At 36.9% G+C, this 21958-nt stretch overlaps 1 protein-coding gene across 3 annotated transcripts in view; it reads right to left on the reverse strand.

Annotated features, from left to right (window-relative positions):
* CACNA2D3 (calcium voltage-gated channel auxiliary subunit alpha2delta 3) overlaps positions 1-21958 on the reverse strand; it is a 396474-nt gene that overhangs the window by 77544 nt on the left and 296972 nt on the right. For all 3 annotated transcript variants that reach the window (XR_004419272.2, XM_033071436.2, XM_033071435.2), the window contains 10 exons: positions 15518-15601; positions 10410-10481; positions 10115-10176; positions 8191-8258; positions 6471-6516; positions 6221-6318; positions 5344-5437; positions 3669-3764; positions 2065-2186; positions 1417-1497 (listed from right to left, as the gene is read on the reverse strand). Coding sequence is in view for 2 of the 3 variants with exons in the window: in XM_033071436.2 (XP_032927327.1) it covers positions 1417-1497; positions 2065-2186; positions 3669-3764; positions 5344-5437; positions 6221-6318; positions 6471-6516; positions 8191-8258; positions 10115-10176; positions 10410-10481; positions 15518-15601 (823 nt within the window). In the remaining variant the exon portion in view is untranslated. The remainder of the gene's footprint in view (positions 1-1416; positions 1498-2064; positions 2187-3668; positions 3765-5343; positions 5438-6220; positions 6319-6470; positions 6517-8190; positions 8259-10114; positions 10177-10409; positions 10482-15517; positions 15602-21958) is intronic.

A 21958-nucleotide genomic window follows, 5' to 3' on the forward strand; every position in this document is an offset into this window, starting at 1 on the left:
AACTTTAAATGTTCAATAACAAGAATTATCGAGAGAATGGAAGCAACACCTGATTTTCTCTTTTACAATTCCTAAAACACAAACAACCCCAAAGCTTTTTGGCAGTGCATTAGAAGTAATTATGTGTGATACCTTCTCAAAGTCAAAACCAAATTGCAAATACTCATGAGAAAAGAATAAATATCAGGATGTCTATTAACCCTACACATTTTAGAGATGATGGAAAACTTCATGATGAAACTTTTGATAACTCCAAACAACAGAGCATTGTAGAAATAACATGCCAACCTTCCTCCTTGTACAGTGAAAACTCTCAATTACATCTTCAGCACTTTGCAGCTATCTGCATCACATTAGTTTATAAATGCTTTAACTGGAGTATGAAGTCAAAATTAAGATTTCATTAAATGTTACAGAAGAGTTCAAAAATTTCTGAAGACTATCTTGTGGATTGGAGTCAGAAAGCTGCTTTCCTACAGACCTTAAAAAATCTTCTCTTATTAGTGGACATATTCTGTGTTTGAAGAAACATATTTCAGATTTCCCATTTTTCTGGCACATTCTTGTTCTTTCAGTATTGTATTCATTACATTTTTAATAGTATTTTAAATACAAGAAAAATAAGGTGGTTCTTGCTTTTGCACTAGGTATCTAATTTTTCCTGAGATAAGAGAGTTAGTTTCTGGCAAAATAAATGATTTATCAAAATTCTTTCCTTCTTCCAAGTCAGTAACCATTGGGAGCTAGAGAAAAACTGGTCAGCTAAGCATCTGAACTTGAGTGAGGAACATCCAACAATTTCAAAATTACTTACTCTCATTTTTTAATCAGTGTGTTTTATCTCTATTCTGCAGATGTCACACTTCACCTTTCATTCTTAAGGTACTGTTATCCTCTTGGCTGACAAACGGTAGAGCTTTGTTATTCAGTTCCTGTGCTCTGAACAAATCACATCTCTGATAATCTGTACAAAATCACCACCCTGTATCCTGTTATAAAGCAATGCTGTGATAGCACAGAATTTTCAGACTTGAAGCCTGAGTGGAACATTGGCACATCAGATAATCCTTTCTTATATTTCTTTTTCCTTATTGTAATATAATCTGATTTATGATGATATAGAATTGTGTCAACCAAAAATGCTTTACTGATAATGGTTATTTCCATAAAGCAAAACTGAACAGCTTACAGGGAGGTTAGAGAGTCAATTAATAAAGGATCAAATTCTTGGGGAGAGGAACCATTAAATACTCTCCACACTTAGTCATCCAATTACATCTTATAGGTGCAATTGCATCCTTCTCTCTCTCTTCTTAAAAGATTGGATGTGCACACCTGCTAACTCAAAAGAGAGGGTGAGGAACTCATAAACTGATTTTAAAAGTTAACAAAACAGTTAGACTAAAACATTTGTACCTGCAACCACTGGAGATTTTCTGTCATCCAGAAGCTGAATAGCAGTACTGGCTGTCACCACATTGCTCTTGTTGGCAGTTTCTGTGGGGTGTATTAAGGGGGGAAAAATTGAAACAATCTATTGTAAAATGAGGAAATTTAGGGTTTTTCCCCCCTGGTTTTAGATAATGGTCTATGTGGATATAGTGTTTAGAAAATAATATGGGGAACATCACATGTGCACAGAACATACTGGCACTGCCATTTTAAATTTCCCAGCATGCCAAAAACAATCTTAAACACTGAAATGAATCATCAGCTTTTCCCTCCCCTGCTAAAGGGGCAGTGAAGGTGACACCTGGTAGGACTTCTCAGTAATGTGGACATTCACTCTGTTGGACTTGCCCTGCCTAAAATAATTGTTAAAATGTAATTCTGTCTGTGCAAATATTAAATGAAAAGTGTCACATCACATCTTGCTTGGGGTTTTGCTTGCAGCCCCATGAAAGGCATAGCTGGTGAAAGGACCAGTGGTGTAGCTGCAAATTTCACTGCCTATTTCAGATCAATATTTGAGATTAGCTACAAAGCCCACTCTGTACTGACACACTTGGGATCCTTTCAGCATCATGAATGGCTCAGAATTTAAGGAATGACAAAGTTACAGACCTGTGCTGAATGGGATTGAGTAGACAAAGCTCCCAGGTATTTGTTCAGCAGCTCTTCTGTACCAGAGTGGAAAATGGTCAGCGTTAAAAATGTTCTCCTTATCTTCAGCTGTCAGGAAGTCTCTTGAGAAAAAAAGAGAGAAAGAAAACAAATGTTTGTTGCATGGCACACAGTATTTTCAAGCTTTGAAATACAAAAAGAAATGCAATCTTTTATGAAAGAAATTTTTGGAACAATTTGGAACAATTTTTTCTAATAACACTTGTTTGACAAAAGAGTTAAATTTAGTTACTAATAATTATTTTTGATACACAATAACTTTTGTTGTGAAAGATGTTAAAAGCACTAAAAAACAGTACCTCTAAAGACCACTAAAATTGTTTTTACTAATTTGTACAGTTAAAAATGCTTAGTCTAAAAAGCCTTTTACTTTCAGCACAATATAAGAACTGTGAACTGCACAAGGTGGAAAAGGCACTGGAGATTCGGTCTGTTCCCACTGGCATTCACTCTTAGTGAAAAAAAAAGTAATTTTACAGCCTGTGTTCAAAATATTATGCAGGGGGTGGCACTGAACAACTAAATACTTTATTCCTCAATAATTTCAGGGAATGTTGACAGAAGAAAATTTATGCCAAGAACAAGTATAATGTCCACTGTATTGTTCTGGTTTTCTGTCTGACAGTAACAAATTGTAGTTCTGTTGATGACACCTACTTGTATAACAATATTTGTCCTCAGATAAGCCCAGAGAACTTTAAATGCAATCAACGTAGTTTTTCATAAATATCAAACACAGATTTTCTTTTATATGCATAATACCTCCACTAGATTACATGTTTTCCAAGGAAAATGAGAAACTCTTGTATGCTGAGATCTTCTGACTGCTCTTTCACCCAGACCAATTCTGTCAGTTGGCTTTATTTCAAGACAAAAATATTTTCCACAACAATGATGCAAAATCCCTGAAAATGCCTACAGCTATTTGTTTTCAGATGGTGTGGTAAAAGGTGTAGCATGTTCATAACTGTGCTCTGAAGAAGAGGGATGTGATGCTGGGGGTGTGTGTGCAGTGAAAGCAAATTTATAGGCTACAGGTATAAAACAGTTCAATGTTCCAAATGTTCCAGTGAAAGAAATACAGTAATTCCACGACTATAAGGCACACCAGATTATAAGGCGCACTTCCGGGTGTCGGCAAATTTCCAAACTTTTTCCATATATAACGCACACCGGAGTATAAGGCGCACTTTTTTTTGCAGCGAGGATCCGTGCACAACAAAGTAACCAACAAGTAACGGAATCGCGCCAGCCCCGCCAAGCCGTGCTCACTGCTCACTGCTCGCCTTGCGCTTCTGGGTTGGCAAATTTCCGAACTTTGTCCATATATAAGGCGTACCAGATTATAAGGCGCCCTTCCGGGTTTCAATCACAATTTTAGGCTTTAAGGTGCGCCTTATAGTCGTGAAATTACTGTAATTTAAAGGTTCCTAGGATATCTTTCTAACTTATTCTGTGTGAAGAAGCAGTATATGGGCTTCATCAAAATCAACTATTTTTTCCTCTCTTTTTTATCTGGCTGGCAGGCAGAGTTTGTGACTCACTGGTTGGTCAGCTGCTCAGGGCCCACAAACAGGTTGATACGAGACAGTCCAGTCCGTGTCCCAAGGAAAGCAACTTCCACTCCCTTGTCAGAGTTCCTGAAACAGTGCAGAACTCGAGCTAAGACAACACTTCAGACAGTAAACAGATAAAGCTGCATCACTGCCACAGAAAGCACAAGTGCACACATTTTTGAGAAAGATTATTGTAATCAGAGTTCCCTTATTTATAGATCTACTTTTAAAGGCTGTTTTTTAAGTTATAGTCATCTGGGTTTTGCATAGTATGCAATGTAGAAATGCTGTTTAGACTGAGAATCCCTAAAAAGCCAAACACAATAAATTTTGTTGGATTTGTAGGAAGGGATTATATGGATAGAATAATAGAATAAAAAGGTGTGGCATAGCTATACACAAACTATTTAATAACCACTGACACACAGTGATTCTGAGATAGGCAGGAATTCCAGATATTGCTCCCAGTCCATTCAACATTTCTGGGCTATATTTATGCTTCAAGTCAAAGGTGTGACTATTGCTCAGGTAAGCAAAGCGATTTAAAGCAGGTAGCTGAGAGTCAAGTTTAGCTGCCATCAGGACAGGCTTTAGCCTCTAGAACTTGGGAAAAAAAAAGCATGGCAGGCAGCTCAGATTGAACTCTTCAGCTGCAGTGTCATCAGTACCAAGCTATTTTAAGACTAATTCTTGTATGACTGCAAGAACTTAGCCCACTACCACAAAACCAGGGACCATTAATGAGACAGAATGAAGCAAAGTCAGAACCTGAAAGGGCTTCAAAATTCTCCCAGTGGCATCACTCCACAGCTGTCCTTGTGTTTTGGTTCTGTTACTTCATTGTGTAGGATGACACCTTACACCTCTCAGTGGCCACAGTATATCATATGCCACAATTTCTTATCTTTATTTTCTCAGAGAAGGCTGGATAACTATGCTGATCCAGATCTTATCATGTTGCTTTTATTCATTCAGTAGGAGTACATGCTGTACAGCAATGTATTTTTTCATTCAACCTTTAGAAAATGGTTGAAATTTAGGAAAATCTAATCAGGATAATCTCCATAATTGCCTTTCAACCACTGTATTTCATGCAAACTGCTAAGCTTAACACCTGTTCATTCTAATATGGACAAAAACTTGTTACTTAACACCTTAGTGAATTATAGAATAAATGAATAAATTAGAAGATATAAACTCTGAAAAGGACTGGCTGATTTCCTAACTCTTCCTAACAGGACCTACATCCCAAGTAGTTCTGGAAAATAAACAAGGATCAAAGAAATTATTTGCCAGTGCAAGTTCTTCTACATATAATTTATTCTGAGACAAAGTACCAGTTGCATCAATAATTTTGGTAAATTTTGCATTAAATTTCTCAAGTACCCTTTGTTAAAAATGCACAGAACTAGAAGTTGCAATTAGGGTATCATTTAATCAGTTTTTCTGTGGAAACTGGGTAACTTTTCAGATAATCATCATTACATGCTCCGCAAATAAACACTTCAGATTGAACTCAAGCTTGGTGGTATTTAGGATCAAATAGTCAGTACAATATTTTCATGCATATCAGGATTTTTTAGACATCCCACCAACTCATTAACGTAATTAATAAAAATACAGCTATGGCTGATGAATAATGATGGACACAAAGATAACTTACTCTGATTTATTCAATGCTAGACTGGTCCAATAAGCTTCAATTGGTGCACTCACAACTGCATCAAATAAAACTTCCTGGATCAATTCTTTATCACCTGCCACAGTAAAATAAAATCAGTAAATGTATGTGCATATAAAGATGACTAAATATAGGATTATTTTACATTTTACTTTATTTTACCTGTGATACGCTTTCAAACTTTTTGCACTACAAAGCATTTACTACATAATATTAGCAACAATTTAAGGTCAAAACCCCATGATACTCCACTTCATGTAACTCATTCATGTATATATTATCTAGTGCTCATGTCTGCATGTGCCATAAGCAGGTCTAGCAACAGTGACAAAAGCTCTGCATTTCTGCAAACATACAGAATATGCACTTATCTGAATTTTTTTATTCTGCTTTGCAGTTCAGAAATGCTAATTACATATTTATCTTCCCTAAAATACTCATGAAATATCTGGTATATTCTTTAGAGAAGCCATCCAAGGATTGATTCCCATCAGTCCTGTTTAATTTATAAAACCAGATGGAATGATAGTTTTACATAGTACATCAGAACAGAAACTTGAATGTTTGGTGCAGGCACATAGTTTTCTGTAAAAGTTGAAAATTGTATCATAATTATGACAATTAATTCTAATAAATCATAATATCTTCATTGATACCCCAGGAAAAGCTCAAAACCACATGAAACTGCAAAGCAACATCAGCTAAGCAATCCTATCTCAAATCATCACCGGTTGAACTACTTTATATTTTCCTTATTTCTATTTTGTGAATGTATTTTAGAAGCACTCTGTAGAAGGTTAAGAAGGACAGTTTCCAGCTGGGCTAAAGCCTGCAGACCCATGTTTCACCCAGTACTTGCATTGGAGCAGGGGCTCTTTTCCTGTGAGGTAGCGTTTGATGGCTTCGAGCTGAGTCATCTGCCGGTGCTCAGGGTGCAAGTCAGTGTTGCAGTAGGACCTGGGAACACGTTGTCAAAACAGTAAAAAGTTATATGTACAAGCACAACCTTTCTTTGTCTTTGAGCATAAAGAACTGGGCTCTGCAAGCACAAACAATATGAAACCAAGGAGGGTAGCAGACACTAATTTCATGCTTTATTTAAGGCTTACCATTCGTCTGCTAAAGATACATCAGGGTGCTCTAAATCATGTAAACCTGTAACAGGAATAATAATGGGTTATTTAGGGAGAAGTCTGGGTAACAGATGGTTATTTGCATACACTCCATAACATAAACCCTTCTTGGAAAGTGCATTATTACCATAATGAAATAAATCACAGTAAACTATGTTCAAATACACTTTAGGGTCTAACAAACTGGCAAAGCTAGTTAAATCAGATCTAAAACTGAAAAGACAAAAATTTTGTGCTGATATGTTTAACTTCTACGAGTTACTTGCATAATGTATTTAAAGTTTAGAAGACAATTTGGGCAAAGAAAAATGCAAAATGGTAACAGACTCCTGCTCATCTTCCCCCGTTCTCTTTAGACACTGAAGTTCTTTATGCTAAAATACACACTTCTCATTTCATGTGAGTTGTTCTCCTCTCTTATAAAGAAATAAAATAAGAACAATTGCCTCAAAACCTAAGCACACAGCCCATGAACACAAGCACCAATTTATGGGATTGTTCAGAAAAGGTTTTTTGTACTAAAAGGTCACACAAATGCTTGTAAATAATAACTGTATCATTAGTTATATAGGACAATAAAAATGTACTTTGGCAATTTTAAAAACTCTTAAAACACTTATCAATAGCAAATAGGATTCAGAAGGCAGCATCTGGGTTTAACCCCTCAGAGCACATAATGAACAAGGACTAAGGAAGGCAGGGAACCAAACCTGGAACTAAAACTGTGGTCCCTGGGGAGGACAGTGGGGTGAAGTGAGAGAGACCCAGTGAAGGTGAGAGTGGGAAATGTTAGCTATGGTTCTGTTAACACTTCTGGGGGTGCATCTGGGACTCAGACTGACTGAGGTGTGTGGCTGGACTAAAGACCATCAGTGAGAGGGGTGTTGGGAACAGCCTGGGGAGTGAATAGCTCCAAGTCTCCTGTTGTGCCTTTTTTGCAGCTGCTGTGCAGGTACTCAAACTTCAAGGCACATCTTTTTGCATCTCTCCTGAGTAGAGCAACATATTCATGTCCCAAGATATGGCCAGAGAACAAAGACCTGAAGAAATTAGCTGTCTTGTTTAACATCGCTGACAAAACAAGGAGAAGAATTGGAAATAGAGACTTCAGCATAAATTCTGAAAGCATTCCTCTATTGAAACACTTTTTTTGCTCAGCAACTTCTAGAATTTTCAACCTTCCCATCAAACTTCTTAAATGCCTCCAGTCTTTATCTTTTTGTCAAACAATTTTGTCACCACACACAGTTGAACTCCTCCACTCATTTATTTGAGGACTTACCAAAAAGCAAAATCAAAGAACAGCTCTTTCTCTGGGTATCTCTACTCCTGTTATAAACATGTAGATCCTTGTAGCTAAATGGATAAACCAGTTATAGCTCTAAAAGATTTCACAGTGTATAGTCTGAACAAAACCTATAGCCATTACAGTATGCTTAGTGGTTACTTCATTCAGAAAACACCAGAAACATTTGACGTTGGGCTATGAGTGGCTCTCTAGAACACTGAGAGAGGAGGATGGATGATGATCCCATCTAAAGAAGACTCACAAACAATCTGACTAAGCTTAAAACCCTGTGAAGTAAAAGATTTTTAAAGAAAAAAGTCTAATTCATTTATAGAATCTGCAGGCAAGGACCAACTAAATTAACAATAAAACTACTGTGTAAGCCACATGAGAAGATAGGTACCTTACCTTCTTCTACAGTTACATTCCCTCTGAAGAAGTATTTTCCATGTCCTCTAGAGAGAGCCACACCTAAACTGTGCAGAGAAATAAAGCAGACCTTGAAATCTGTGAGACAAACAATAGCAGATATTTAGAACTATTTTCATTTTAACATTTCCAGCTCATGTACTATGATTAACTTAAAACTGTATGTTTCCAAACCCTCACCAATTATATTTATTGTTCAATTAGTTGCTTCAATGATGTCTCAGTTCTGATGTGCCTGCAACAATTGGCTGTATTTATGTGTGTTTAGAGGTGCAGTAAACCACTGTTCCATGGCAAACTCATAAATGAGCCCCTCTAAGCTCAGTGCTGTTCACCCAGCAAGAGATTTCTTCAGCTGAGCCTTGAACATGACCATGGCCTTACAAAGAAGGAGACAAATTTTTGTAATTCAGACTAAGCTGTTGAGAAACTACAGAAGTGTGGGAATTGATGGAGCTACTGAGAGGAAAAGAATTTCAAATGTGACAACAGCATCATGACTCCTCCTGGACTAATTTTTCTGTGTTTCATATTTTTAGCTAGTATAGCTCTTTTGTATTGACTTTAGCTTCATAAATTCTCAACAGTTATACACTGTTTTGGTCTGGTTTTCAGTCTACCATTTAAAACATCCAAGTTTAATGAAGTGGCTGGGGGATCCCATGCCTCTTGCTATAGAACACAAACACAGAATATCTTCTGGCATTCATTCAGTCACTGAAGGGGATTATCTTGAGCTAGGAATCTGCAGTAATCAGCAAGACTGCAAATGCATGGGCTAGTACTTGAAGTACATGGAGAGACACCAAATCCAAGAGCACACAAGCTGCAATCAACAGTTCAGACTGGGAAAGGGCTGAACACTAAACATCTTTGACACTACAGTGTGCAGCTGTCCCAAATCTACACAATAACCCAAAACTAGATACATACCATGTTGAAAAAGGACAATTTTCCTAACTATATTTTTGTCCTTAGCACTGTTAACTCACACGACATGCATGCAAGTAGCCCCATTTCTGTTTACCTAAGAGTACAAGAGTGCTAGTGCCAAAGAAAAACAAACAAAAAAAAAGAAAAACTAACAGCAACCAGAAAAAACTCAAGAAAATAAAAACAAAACAAGAAACCCACTGACTATTACCACCCATGAGTAAATTTTAACATGCATTAGATGTCAGAGAAATGTGCCTGTAATTTCTCTGTGTGGTAATGTATCTCAAGTTATGTGAAACTCTTCCATTGAAGAAAATTTCAGTTGAGTACCAAAACTGCCAAACTCCTGCCTTAAGTGCAAAGTACAGTTAGGACTCTTTTACTCTTTTATTAGCAGATTATTTCTAGTTCAAATATCAGCATTTTTAAAGTGACTACCTGTTTTTCTTTCCTTTTTTTTTTTTCTAAAATACATGCCAAAATTACCAGCTTACTTGGTTTTAGTTATAGAAATACACTGAAGGTAGTTCAGAGAAAGAAAACATCCAAACCTCAAATTGGAAGTGAAATACTATCTCATTTTACATTACATTCTTGTTGTGGAAAAAAAAAAAAGAATAAAATGGAGCTCAAGATGTAGTTACTTAAATGGATTATAGTATTTATAGTTCTCCAAGCACTTGCGAAAGCCTTTCGTTCAATGCAAACCTCAACTGAATATTTTTTCAATGAAACGTAAGCCATGACAAACACTGTGAGTTTGCCTGTGTGAGCTTGCACAAACTTTCCATCCCTGGAAAAGCTGAAAGGAATGCTGGTAGGCTCCTTTTCCTTGCTATTTTCAGCATTGTCCAGGGATATTTCATTGTCAGTCTTTGCTGATGAGCTTTTAATGAGTTCACAAGCTCTGTATAAGCAGAAATCCAATGAGTTGGATGAAACGTCCATTTATTATGGCCAGCTCTACCTGAAAGGAGTACCCTTGATGTCTGTATAATAGTAGTCATTTGTCATCACCAGGACCCGCTTCTAGATTCAGAACAAGAAAGTCAGAAGGGAAGAGGGGAAGAAGTTAGTTTGCTATAAGAAATATATAAAAGATCAAGTGGTTAGTCACTGACAGAATTAGAAGCAAAGTTTGCATTCACTGAGTGAAAAAAAATATATACTGCAAGGAACTGTATTTATAGCAACCTTAAAAATAATTTTAAAATTATCTGCTCGCTTTACATTTAGTTGGAATAGCATTTTAGACATTGTACCCCTTTGTCCACTGTCTTCTTCACTTCCATGGAGAATTTCCCTGTTTTCCGGTTCACCATTGCATTTCGAAGCTGAAATGAAGGAAATGTGTGTCAACTCCTTTATTTGCTTTTTCTGTAATCCTTTTAACTCTGAGCTCTCCAGTACACTCCTCTGGCCTAAGAGCACTCAGTTTTCTTCATTTCCAATAACTCTACTACACACTGGAGAACCCATTTACAGATTTTATTAGTGAGTGTATAGGTCAAGGCTCCTGCCATACAATTTCAATCTAAAGTACACAAGATAGGAGCTCTCAGCATCCTTTATAGTAAAATACCTTTTTGTGTAGTAATCTGGATTTTATTTGGTATGAGCAGTGTAACTGATTGCTATTCTGCTTTACTGCATGGCAAGGCAAGGACTAGATTCCTAGCTGTATTTAACTGGTTAGACCAGGGCCCAGTGTTTAAATGCATCAACAATGACACAGATAACAAGAAAGCAAAAAAAGATAAAACCCCACTTATCTTACACTATTTATTCTGCTTAAGAATCTACATTGAGCTGCATCCTTAACAAGCACCAGAAACTTCATCCTAACTACATCAAAAGTTAACAGTAGCCTGTGAAAAGCAGAATGACAGATCATTTGATCAGTAACATGATCCAGTGGGAACACACAGCTACAGTGCTCTGCAATTTCCTCTGGTGTCCATTGGTGTCCAGGCACCCCTTGCAAGGTATTAAATTTTAGTTCTCTAGTGGAAGCCCTAGGCCAGTCACAGCTTTAACAATTGGCCTGGACGTCTCCAAGTCTTCCAACAAGTCTTTAAATCCCCTTCAAAAACGTGTCTCATTGCTTTATAGGCCAAAAATTCAGAGAAGCTAGGGAAAACAGAAAACAAATGGAAAAGGGTTTACACAATAATTACACAATAATTTAGCTGCTGCTCTGCAAGTTAAATCTGTTACTTTTTAGATCACCAGTACAAACACTCTTTTTCTGCAATGTTTTTTTTGCTACATGAGCTACAGGCTCCCACACCTGTGGGCTGCAAAGTCCCTGGCCCATCATCCCTAAAAACTCTGCCCCTAGCACACCTTGGTGCTCCCTGCCTTCCTCCCAAAGGACACACAACGTCTCTCACATGTGAACGTGCCCTGATGGTGAAAAGAAGAGGAAAAAACCCAACAACCATCGCCCTGGCCTGAAAGCCAAAATGAGTATCAGTGTCCCCAAGGATGAGGACAGGCCACCCTGGCACAGCGGGTCTGAGGACACGATCTCTGGGCTAAAACAGGAAAGACAAGACAGTTTTTTTTAGAAGTCCTCAGCCTTCAGGTTTTGAATTTGCCTATTTGTCAGTTCACTTTAGGGAAGAAATTTTAAAAGTTCTTGTTTAACAGTTACAACATCCATAAATGTAAATATTTAATTTCAACACTCAGATTTACTAATGGAAGTGAGTTATTTTGCTTTCTGTGGGGAAAAGTACCTATAGATCTTTTGCAGCTGTAATTTTCATTACAATTTGAAAATTCCACTATTAAAAACAATTCAGTATTTTAAATGCAGGAAAATATTGACAAAACAAGCATTTTAATGCCTCTTCTATTGCATATCTATCTAAACACAATTTTGGACATCATGTTCCTGCTAAATAAATAATTCCTGTTTTACAGCACCTCCTGCCAGATTGAGCAATTCAGTTGAGTTTTGATGAGAAATTGTGAAGACAGACATATCAATGTGCTCTGCAGGCTGAGTTAGTATGTAGGGAAAAGAGAATCACCAAACTTGCCAGTGAAATATCTAGTTTTATTCTCACAAACAAGTTGAGCATGGCTGACCTATCAAAAACTGCAAACTTTGCAGCTCTTTCAATTTAATTCTGGGGCATCTAGATTTCAATTAACAGTCTTACTCTTCAGTCAGTGAGCGTAAAAGAATAAATTTTAGCTGGAGGCATACATAAAATAAAGCATATATTTTACTGTAGATTTTTTTTAACAATACATAATAGGCAATTCTGGAAATAGTTTCCTATTTTAAGTTTTGTGGTTTTGGACTTGGAGAGCTGGTCTTAATTAACCATCTACTTTCTAACATTTACAGAATAGTTCCATTTATCTTTAACATGGTTTTCATTTTTCTCCTATTGGTGCCTGCAGTTGTCTAAGAGCCATTCCTCCCACAAGCCTCAGGCAAGTCATAGATTTACTAAAAGGATCTCCAAACTCTCAGTAGTGTTTAAGATCAAGTCTGCATGTGGGATTTAGCGTTTTACTCTTCTCTTTTTTTTTTTTTTCTGCTTGCTGTGATTGCATTTCTTGGCTTTGTAATCCAGTTTCTCAGCTCTTCTGCAGTTTCATCTCCCTCCTCAAATGCATAAAATAAGCACTGCCTCAGCTGGCTTCAAGCCCCAAAAAATTCATTCATGGTCTTTTCTTATTTGGAAAAAAAATATTTCATTCATCTAGAAATCATAACAGAAGAATTTTAAGTGAGTTAACGAGAAAAAGGTTTCTATCCAAATTGAAACTTCTCCTCTTTGGTACTGTGTATTTGCAAACCTTGCTGGAAGACACTGCTAACTTAACAAGCTCATGCAAAAAATTTCTGTTTCTAATAAAATGCCTTAACAGCAAGATAGCAGGTATTGTTATCCTGGAAAATGAGCTGATATATTTATGACAACAATATTTCATGGTGAAAAAAATTCTAACCTTAGTTTGGCCACCCTTTCCTCATTGGATCACTGGAGAAAATCCATGTCTTCACCTTTCAGAGTAATAAGCATTATTGCTCCTTCAACAAAATATCTTTCAATCAATTCCTAACAACTCAGTTTCACTGCTGCAGTATGAGATCATTCTATATTCTTGGAAAACTATGTGACCATGAAATTAATGTGGCAAAAAGTAAGAAAATGTCTTAATCAGCTTCTACGTAAGTGTTTCATAGGAGAAAAATATACCAGTAGTAGTCTCTGTTATTAAAAGCAGCTATATGAATACATTAATTCTTTCCCTCTGCAGTTGAATAAACAATGCTTTACTGCCCAAGCATAGAAAAAATCAAGAACATCAAATCCAAGGCCCTGGGTGAAGCAAAGCCACATGTAGCTTGTTTCTGTATTACAATTAAAAATTTTTAAGAAGCATGTTTTATTGGTGAAAGAAAGATTCAGATGAAATGTATGTATATACTTTTTATCAAAATGTGAAATAAAATTTTGCCTTCAGCTAAAACAAACCAATTACTATAAAAAATTTTCAGAAAAACTGATGGAGCTTAGGGGTCTCAAACAAAGGCAATACTTAGAGAAAGCTGAATCTAGACTTTCATGCATACTCAGAGAGAATCTCAGTTACAAGTAAAACTTGATTTTCAGTGTCACAGAAATAGCTCAATGTTCCATTATCTGAATCACTGAACTTCTACTAAGGTATGATTTCAAAAAAGGCATTAAAAATATGAAAATTAAGGAGAGGAAATAATGGAAAAAAATGTAAAGAAAAAAGAAAACAAACCAAGGAGAAATAAGAAGAAAAATCATAAAGGTTTAAAGAAAAAAATCATGAAGGTTTAAAATCTGTGTGTAACTACAGCAATAACATGTGAAAGGACAGAGGAAATTTTGAAACGTCATTATCAGAGAAACTGATTGAGTAATATGTGATCAAAGTTAAGAGAAAAAGCAGGGTATAAAACATGAGGCCAATGAGATTGCCAAGATTGCAGAAGGCTGCTACAATACATGAAAATCTTATGAGGAAACCTTAAATAGTGTGTGCATAGAAAATGACACAAAGCTATAAAAACGTTGAAAAAGTTTGTGTGTGCACTCCAACACAAAACTAAAACTTAGGAAGTGAAATGGCCTCTGAGGAGAGGCTGAGGACAATCCATCACCTGGTGCAACAGACGTTGCTTAAAACATAGATGAACTGTTTCACTATTCACCAAGGGGTGGAGAGAGCGAGGAATGCAAGATATATATTTTGTAAGGGAGAAGGAAAATACAGGCTTATGTCAGAACAGAGATCAAGAAATTAGGACATCTGAAGACTGACAAGACTCCAGGGGCTGCTGTACGTGATCCATCCCAGATTTTGGAAGGACATGACAAAGTAAATATGGGAACCTTCAGTGGATGTATTCAAACCTCTCTGCAAAAGTAGAGGTCCGAGGGACCTGAGAGAAGCGAACACAGGACTGATATTTGAGAAGGGATCGAGGAGACATCTATGAAAAATACAGACATGCAGTCGTGACTTTGGCAGGAGGGACCTTACGGGAAAATCTAAATTACGGGACAGAAAGGTGAACACCTGGAAAGTTACGATTTAATTAGGGACAGTCAGCACAGATTCACACACAACGAATCATGCCTAACAAATCAGATTTATTGAGGAAGTGACAGAAAGAACAGGCAAAGGTTAAGCCATGGACATAAGGAAAGCTTTTGATACAGTACTGCAGAAAAGGCTAAGCCTGAAAGGCACGAAAGAGTAAGATAAAGAGCGAACTACAGAGTAGGTGGAGCACTGAAAAATGAGGTTAATGGAAGGCACTGTGTGGTAGACACAGAACTCATGCTTCTGCAGCTACCCATGTGTCTGAAACTAGATTTTGGAGTGAAACTCTGCACTGCACATAGGTCAAAGAATCCAATTTTGTGTATTCATCTGATGCTTTTGACTTTGTACATTAAGTAAAAACCCCCAATTACTTCCATTAAGGAGAGAAGGATCTCATGGAAGGAAGTTCAGCTCATTTCTGAGTTTCATCAGTTGTCTGGCCAGCCCTGACAAGAGATTCTATTCCTGTTTGTAGTGCTATATTTGCTACCCAGCACAAATACACAATGGGATGCATGCAGACTGCAAGGTTGATGACTTTTACCAAAAATACAAAGAGTCTGTGTTTGTGCTACATGCATATGTAAGGAAGAAGCAATGCAAAACAGTTATAAAATTCTGAATTAAATAAAAGGGTCTATTGTCCTTCCCTTCCAGAGAGCAGTCAGGTGGTCTCTCTAATGACCACTTAAACAGTTTCCAGGTACAGTAGTGGGACACAACAACCTCTTCTGACAGAGTTTTAAAACACATCACTTACCACATCATCTCTGTCTTCCCACTCCACCTCAGAAAGATCCACACTACTGTAGTTGGGCTTTCTTCGTTTCTTCCCCTCTTCATACTGGTATAAAAATGTGGAATAGTTAGCACAACCTGTTTTATTTGCACAACAATTTTTTTTTCCATCAGAAGAATTAAAAAACTTCTAAAAGGCACGCTGATAGTCTGCCATACATTTAACAGTAGGTAGTTTAATTCACACAGAGTGCACCGTACTGCTGAATAAATGCTCCCTGTGAAGTATAAACCTAAAATTCATGCTCATTTGCATGATCTCTTGCCATGATGCAGAGTTTTACTTGATGGACACACAGGGAGGTCAAACTCAGCAGTTGTACATTCTACTCCCCAAATGGAAAATACATGAGACCTTGGATCTTGAAGTTTATGTTAAATATCTCCAACTGGCTCTTTCAGCCATACAGGAAGTTATATTTACTATAATCTTATCAACAAAATGTTTACCTACTCCACTTCAAACAAGATAAGATGCGAGTCTTTGGGAAGTATGGTGTTAACATTTGCTGATACTCCATTTTATCTACAACTTCATGGGGAAAAGTAACAGTAATAATGATAATGGAGGGGGTTTTATCACTCCTCACTGTTACGCTGTAAATTGCACATTTAAAACAAACATTCTTGTGACAAATTAATTTGACACTGAGGTGTTTATAACGTGGGAAATTCTGCCCTCTGCTGAACATTCAAACTCAGCCTATTAGTGCACTCACACAAACCTGGCTCAGTGGAAGAATGAAGTACTTTGGAAGGCATGTGAATAAAGAATCTGACTGGTTAAGTAAAATGAGGAGACTGCATTTGAAAAAAGAGTAAATTTGGGAGAGGACTAGCATAAAGTGAAATCCAGTCTTTTATCAAGAGAAACCACAATTCTTTTTATGAGCTATGACAGGAGACATTGTGATGCTGTGAAATATCCCCAAATTGGATAGAAACTGTACCTCTAAGGCAATATCTATGGTTGATTCTCCTCCCTCAGGGCAGGAGCAACTGCACCATAAACCAAACCTGTCGGTGATGGAGACAAGCAATTCATCACCACAGCCAGCAGTGCAGGCACTTTCAATCACCTTCTGCAGATTACACAAAGTCCAAGGGAAAGCCTTGCTCTCTGAGCATTAAAAAGGTTATTCTCATCCTGACTTTTTCTCTCTGAATTAAAAATTCTCATATCAATCCCACAGTTGCTTTTGTAGACCACAATGATTAAAAATAGGAAAAACAAAAATCTGCCTGAACAGAAAACTTTTAAAAATATTGAGTACAGCATCATAAACACAAAGAGATTTTGAGATGTAACAGTGTAAAGTTTCTCCCAGCATGGGCTTCACTGAGCTTCCTTAATTTTTGCTCATAAAAAATTGGATACTCCAATTTTTCTTATAGACAGTTCTTTTAGGAAATTCTGTGGAATAAAATCCCAATTCAATTCTCATTCTTTTGCATTAAAAGAGCCCCAGTAACTCTGTTGGTGTAAGTTCTGAAAAGTGATGCAGATGAAATTGAAAATTATTTTCATGTGATTTTCTTGCCCTCTGCTAAAACCCAGTATTCTTGTAACAAGGTTGTCTACTTCTTCTCTACTACTATTCAACAGATGGGTGGAGAGATGCAAAGAACTTCTGCTTTCAGCATGTGCTCATACTCCAGACTTTGAATTCAGCCAGCTCAGTTCTACAATTAATTCCTGCTCTGTGACAGCCTGGATAGCCAGGAAATAACTATACCCAAATACTGAAGTACAAAATTCGCAGCCAATATAATTACATCTCACAAGAAAAACATACAAGAGGATAACATCCCATTCATTACTAGGGCTTGATTTCTGTAGCTGTGTTTTGCAAGCCTTTCATTATGGCTGCTGCTATATCAATATTATCTTTAATCTTTACAGGGAGTAACTACATCTATTCTCTGTGGCTGCTCCAATTAACCAAATAAATCTTTGATCTGATTTAGTCATTCTAGTATAGAAATGGTTACAGTCAAGCTCTGAAATACTGAGAGTTGAACAGTGTTACAAAGACATTAGCTGGGATCATTTGAGTAGAGCAAACAGCTCCTGTACTGATTCCAATGTTTAATTACATCCTCCCTCACAGATGTTGAAGAGCTTCTGGGCTATATTGCACTCTCAGACATGTGCAGATCCTTACTTAGGCCAAGAAAAGTTGATATTGTGTGTCTGACAGCAGAAGTAGGCTTCAAACCCAAGGCAAGCCATTAGCATCATACTGATTATGGGGCTTGCATTTACCTTAATCATAACATTTCCACACCTTGCACTCAGAGAGCAAAAACCAAAAACCAAAAGCAAACAAATGAAGATCTGGATAAAACATCTAAAGTTCTGCAGAAAAGAATCAGAAGCATTCATGTCTTAAAAATTCTTAAAAGAAGACACAAAGCCAAAATCCCAATGGTCAATAAGGCTCTGTAGGTTCTATATGCATTCAGAGGAACTGCAAATTCACTGAAATGCACTTAGGACAGGAACTAATAAGGTATTGAGATCTCTCACCCCTTATTCAGCAATCACACTTTAGGGACTACTCTTTAATTGCCTACACAGGAATTCAATAAGTAAACAATAAATTTATGTTATAGTTCATAAAAGGACAGCAGAGAAGACAAAACCAACTAGCAGGAAGGATGGGATACAAAAACTATTTGTCCATAGTCTTCATGAAGATACCACCTTATTCCCAGCAGTAAATTTATATTATGTTTATGCAAACAGGGCATCAAACACCAATGCAAGCAGATATAAAATACTTCATAAAAGTAATGTTGAAATTTCCATTCTTTTCTAGCTTCTTTCAGGTTTGCTTAATTAATTTCTTAGTAAAAGTTATTCATGGACACTGAAGCAACTCTCCAGGTTTTAAAAATAGCATTCATCTATATCTTCTTCTCTGGTAGCAAACCTAATCTAACCTTTTATCTCTGTGGCTCTTGGGTAAAGTATAAAATGCTGATTGAAGCCTGAAGCCAAACCCATCTGCAAGATTACTATAAAGCATTGAAAAAAATCATTAAGGGACTCATTGGAAAAGATAGAAACTAGGAATTCTACCAAATTACTCTGATTTAAGTACAGAAGAAAAAGAGTTAGATTTAAAATGCATGCTGTTAATCTTTGGCTAGTATAAAATATGAGGTGATATTATATAGGAGTTAACCCCAGGAAAGGAAAAAAAGATACTGAAAAGTGTTAATTATCTGGACTGCAAAAGGAGAAACATTTGGTCTGCTCAAACCTACAGGATGGTTCTAAGTTATTGTTTGTGAGAAAAACACAGGATTTGGTTTTTCCATTAGAATGAGCTTTATCTTACTCAATATCTTTTGTTTGAGATTGGGCCAGAATCTTACAGCATTGCATGATTCAAACAATGTGTGACGTGTGTTACTTAAAGACTGAACCACGTTTTTCACCACCCTGTACACAGCCATTTACATTATTAAACTCTTTGCTTTGATTTTCTTTTTTCCTTTTTTTTTTTTTTTTAACACAGGCAGTCCCAAACCATCTGCATTGAATATGACCAGCCACGTGTTTATAGAGTCAGAGTGTAGCAATCTGATCAAGGACAGAGCAAGCTACATCTTAACAGCTGCAATCTTGGGTCTAAGGTGATTGGAATTTCTCAGACGTGCTCCATCTGGATAATGGGGAGGTAGGAGAGAGGAAGTTGCTGTGATAGCAGCCTTGGAAGCATCACCAGATTTTAATGAACTTTCTAAGCCACAATGTGGAATCATCTGTGAGAAAATACTATAGTAAGAAAGCACCTACTAAAAAACAACCAAAACCTAGAGAGGTAAAATAATTTCAAGGAATAGCTCTCCATTGCCAAACTACTAATGTTTACAAAAGCAAGGAATTAGGTACTGAAAAAACTCCTCCAATTTTAAGACATAGTATCATTCACTGAAGTTTCCTCTTTTTGAATTACCATTTCAAAATTTGGATAATGCATTAATCCTGTCAAGTGCAATAATCTCATCAATCCATGAGAATGACCCCCTTTTTCTTTTGTTTAGAAGAGATAAGTGAAAATACGCAAGTATACTTTGCTGAGACTAAATTTTACATAAAATTCTGCACAATACAATTGTTTCTATTGCACTAAGTCATCCTGCAAAGGCATTCTTACCTACAAAGTCTGATAGGAAATCTCGAATTAATATCAGAGAAAAAGCACAATTAACTACAATTACACACTTTTCCATGCAGTTTTAAATAAACAGGCAGAGATTGTAAGCACTGTCCTATCTGCAATACCCTGGTCTGGGCAGTTATACATCTCCCTCCCTTCTCTCAGACTCTGCACACTAAAGCTGCCACTTACTCATTGTCTGGGGTACCTTTTGACTGTCATGCAAAGCCTGCAGCTTTTGGAGTGGAAACTGCATCAGACCTGAGTTCCCATGGTCAGTGCAACATCCAAGACCTTCACCAGCCCTCCCAGCACAAGCTGCTGCTCTGCCCCACTGCTCCCACTGTGGGGACTGTGCCAAGGGAAAGCATGATTTAAAAACAAACAAACAAATGAAACAACAAAAAATCCCAAACAAACAAATCAACAGCAGTACTGAAAAATCCCCTTCCCTGTTTCACCTGCTTATAACCTGGTAACACAACATCACCCCCAGTGACTGAGCTTTCATTCCCCATGTGCTGCTTAGCTCCAAAACATTCTGCCTGGGGTTACATGTGAAGTAGCATCTTAATTTAAATCACTGCTGCTTGGTGTTTAGGCTCTTTATTTCATTTGGAATACTTGTTTTTTTTCTCTGCTCACATGATCCTGTTTATCATTTGTGATACTTTAATTTCACAGTTTCCATCCAGTCTGCAACCTCAAATGATTCCTTATTGATCTGCACTTAGCCTTGACTCTGTAGAACACTAATAGGTGTTGTGTCAAAAACCAGAGTTTGCTTCTATACAAACCTCCTTAGTTTAGTATTAAAAAAGGAAACACCTTGATTCTGTTAGGAAAATAGGAAAATCAATTTCCCTGTAAAAAGACAGACCTTCATGACCAGCATTTAAGATGTTAATCCAGAAGCTTCTAGGTTATGGTTGGTAGTAAAACCCAGTTATTTTGGACTGATTCTCCATGCCAGGTGGTAGTGAAAAATTGCTGCACTAAAAAAATATTTGTAGAAATACTGCAAAGAAAAGCTGAAAACAGGACCCATGTCCTTTGCTAGGGAAAAGAGAATAATTTAATTCTATTTCCAGGCAGAGAAGTAGGAACTATTAGATGTGTCATGTACACAGGATAACCCCCTAGCAAAAACAACAGAAGAAAAGTTTTTATGCCACATGTATTAACTAACTCTCTCTACTCACCCTTCTAACATGTGTTTGCTTTTCAAACAGTGCAGTAATGTTTAAAATGATAAAGCAATTGAAATACAATACACAAGCAATGGAAATACACAGAGTGAAGTAAAAGCCAAAATAGCAGCTTTAAGTCCCACACCTTGAGCCTGCCCAAGGAGTGCATCGGCTGAGCTCAGGCTCTCAGGTGGATTGCAGTCAATTATCACAGAAACATGGATGTGATTTACTCCACTGAAGAAAACAACCCCTCTATTTGGGATTTTATTTGCATTCTCAGGATTTATCATTTGGGATTATGTAAAACTGGCAGCTGCTTATAATTATTTGGGGTTCGAGTAGAAATAATTAAAAACATCTGCCTTTATCTTAATACTACCAGACTTAAACCCATGAGCTCAGTTATACCTAACTTCAAAGCTGAAAGCAAAGAATAAAAGAAAGCTTCGCATATTGCTAACAAATTTTCAGTGATTCATTTATATGTACAACCAGTTATTCAACAGCCTTCAAACCTTTAATTATCTTTTAAATATATGTAATTTTGCACTTCTAATTAGATAGCAATTTAATGCTCTCACAGGGATTCAGATGGGCTGTCTTTTTTGAAATGTAAACTCCAATAGGAATAATCATTGGCATTCAAGTGATAGAATTCTTCAGTTATTTAAATGAACGTGAGGCATTTACACTGCTCAAATCATTTAAATATTCTGCTGTCAGCTACAGCTGTAGAGTTTTATGGAGTCAATGAATAAAGCAAGGGTAAGTGTAGGTTATCTTACGTTCCAGGCAGGACTCCCCAGAGAGAAATGAGATTTGCTGCTTCTGAAAGGCTAACACTGCTTAAGTGGGGCATTAATGTTTCCCCTGACACTCGGATTTCTCTGTTTTTCTGTATTAGGAGAAACAAATTTTCTCAAAATTTACAGCTACAAAAGATTTAATACTGATCTAGAATCTTCAAACACTCCAGGTCCTTTAGCTTCATGCAACACGTGGTGACAGTTCACATTCTAAGGATGAAATGGGAAGTTA

This window comes from Catharus ustulatus, chromosome 13, assembly GCF_009819885.2.
Source record: "Catharus ustulatus isolate bCatUst1 chromosome 13, bCatUst1.pri.v2, whole genome shotgun sequence".
Taxonomy (NCBI): Eukaryota; Metazoa; Chordata; class Aves; order Passeriformes; family Turdidae; genus Catharus; species Catharus ustulatus.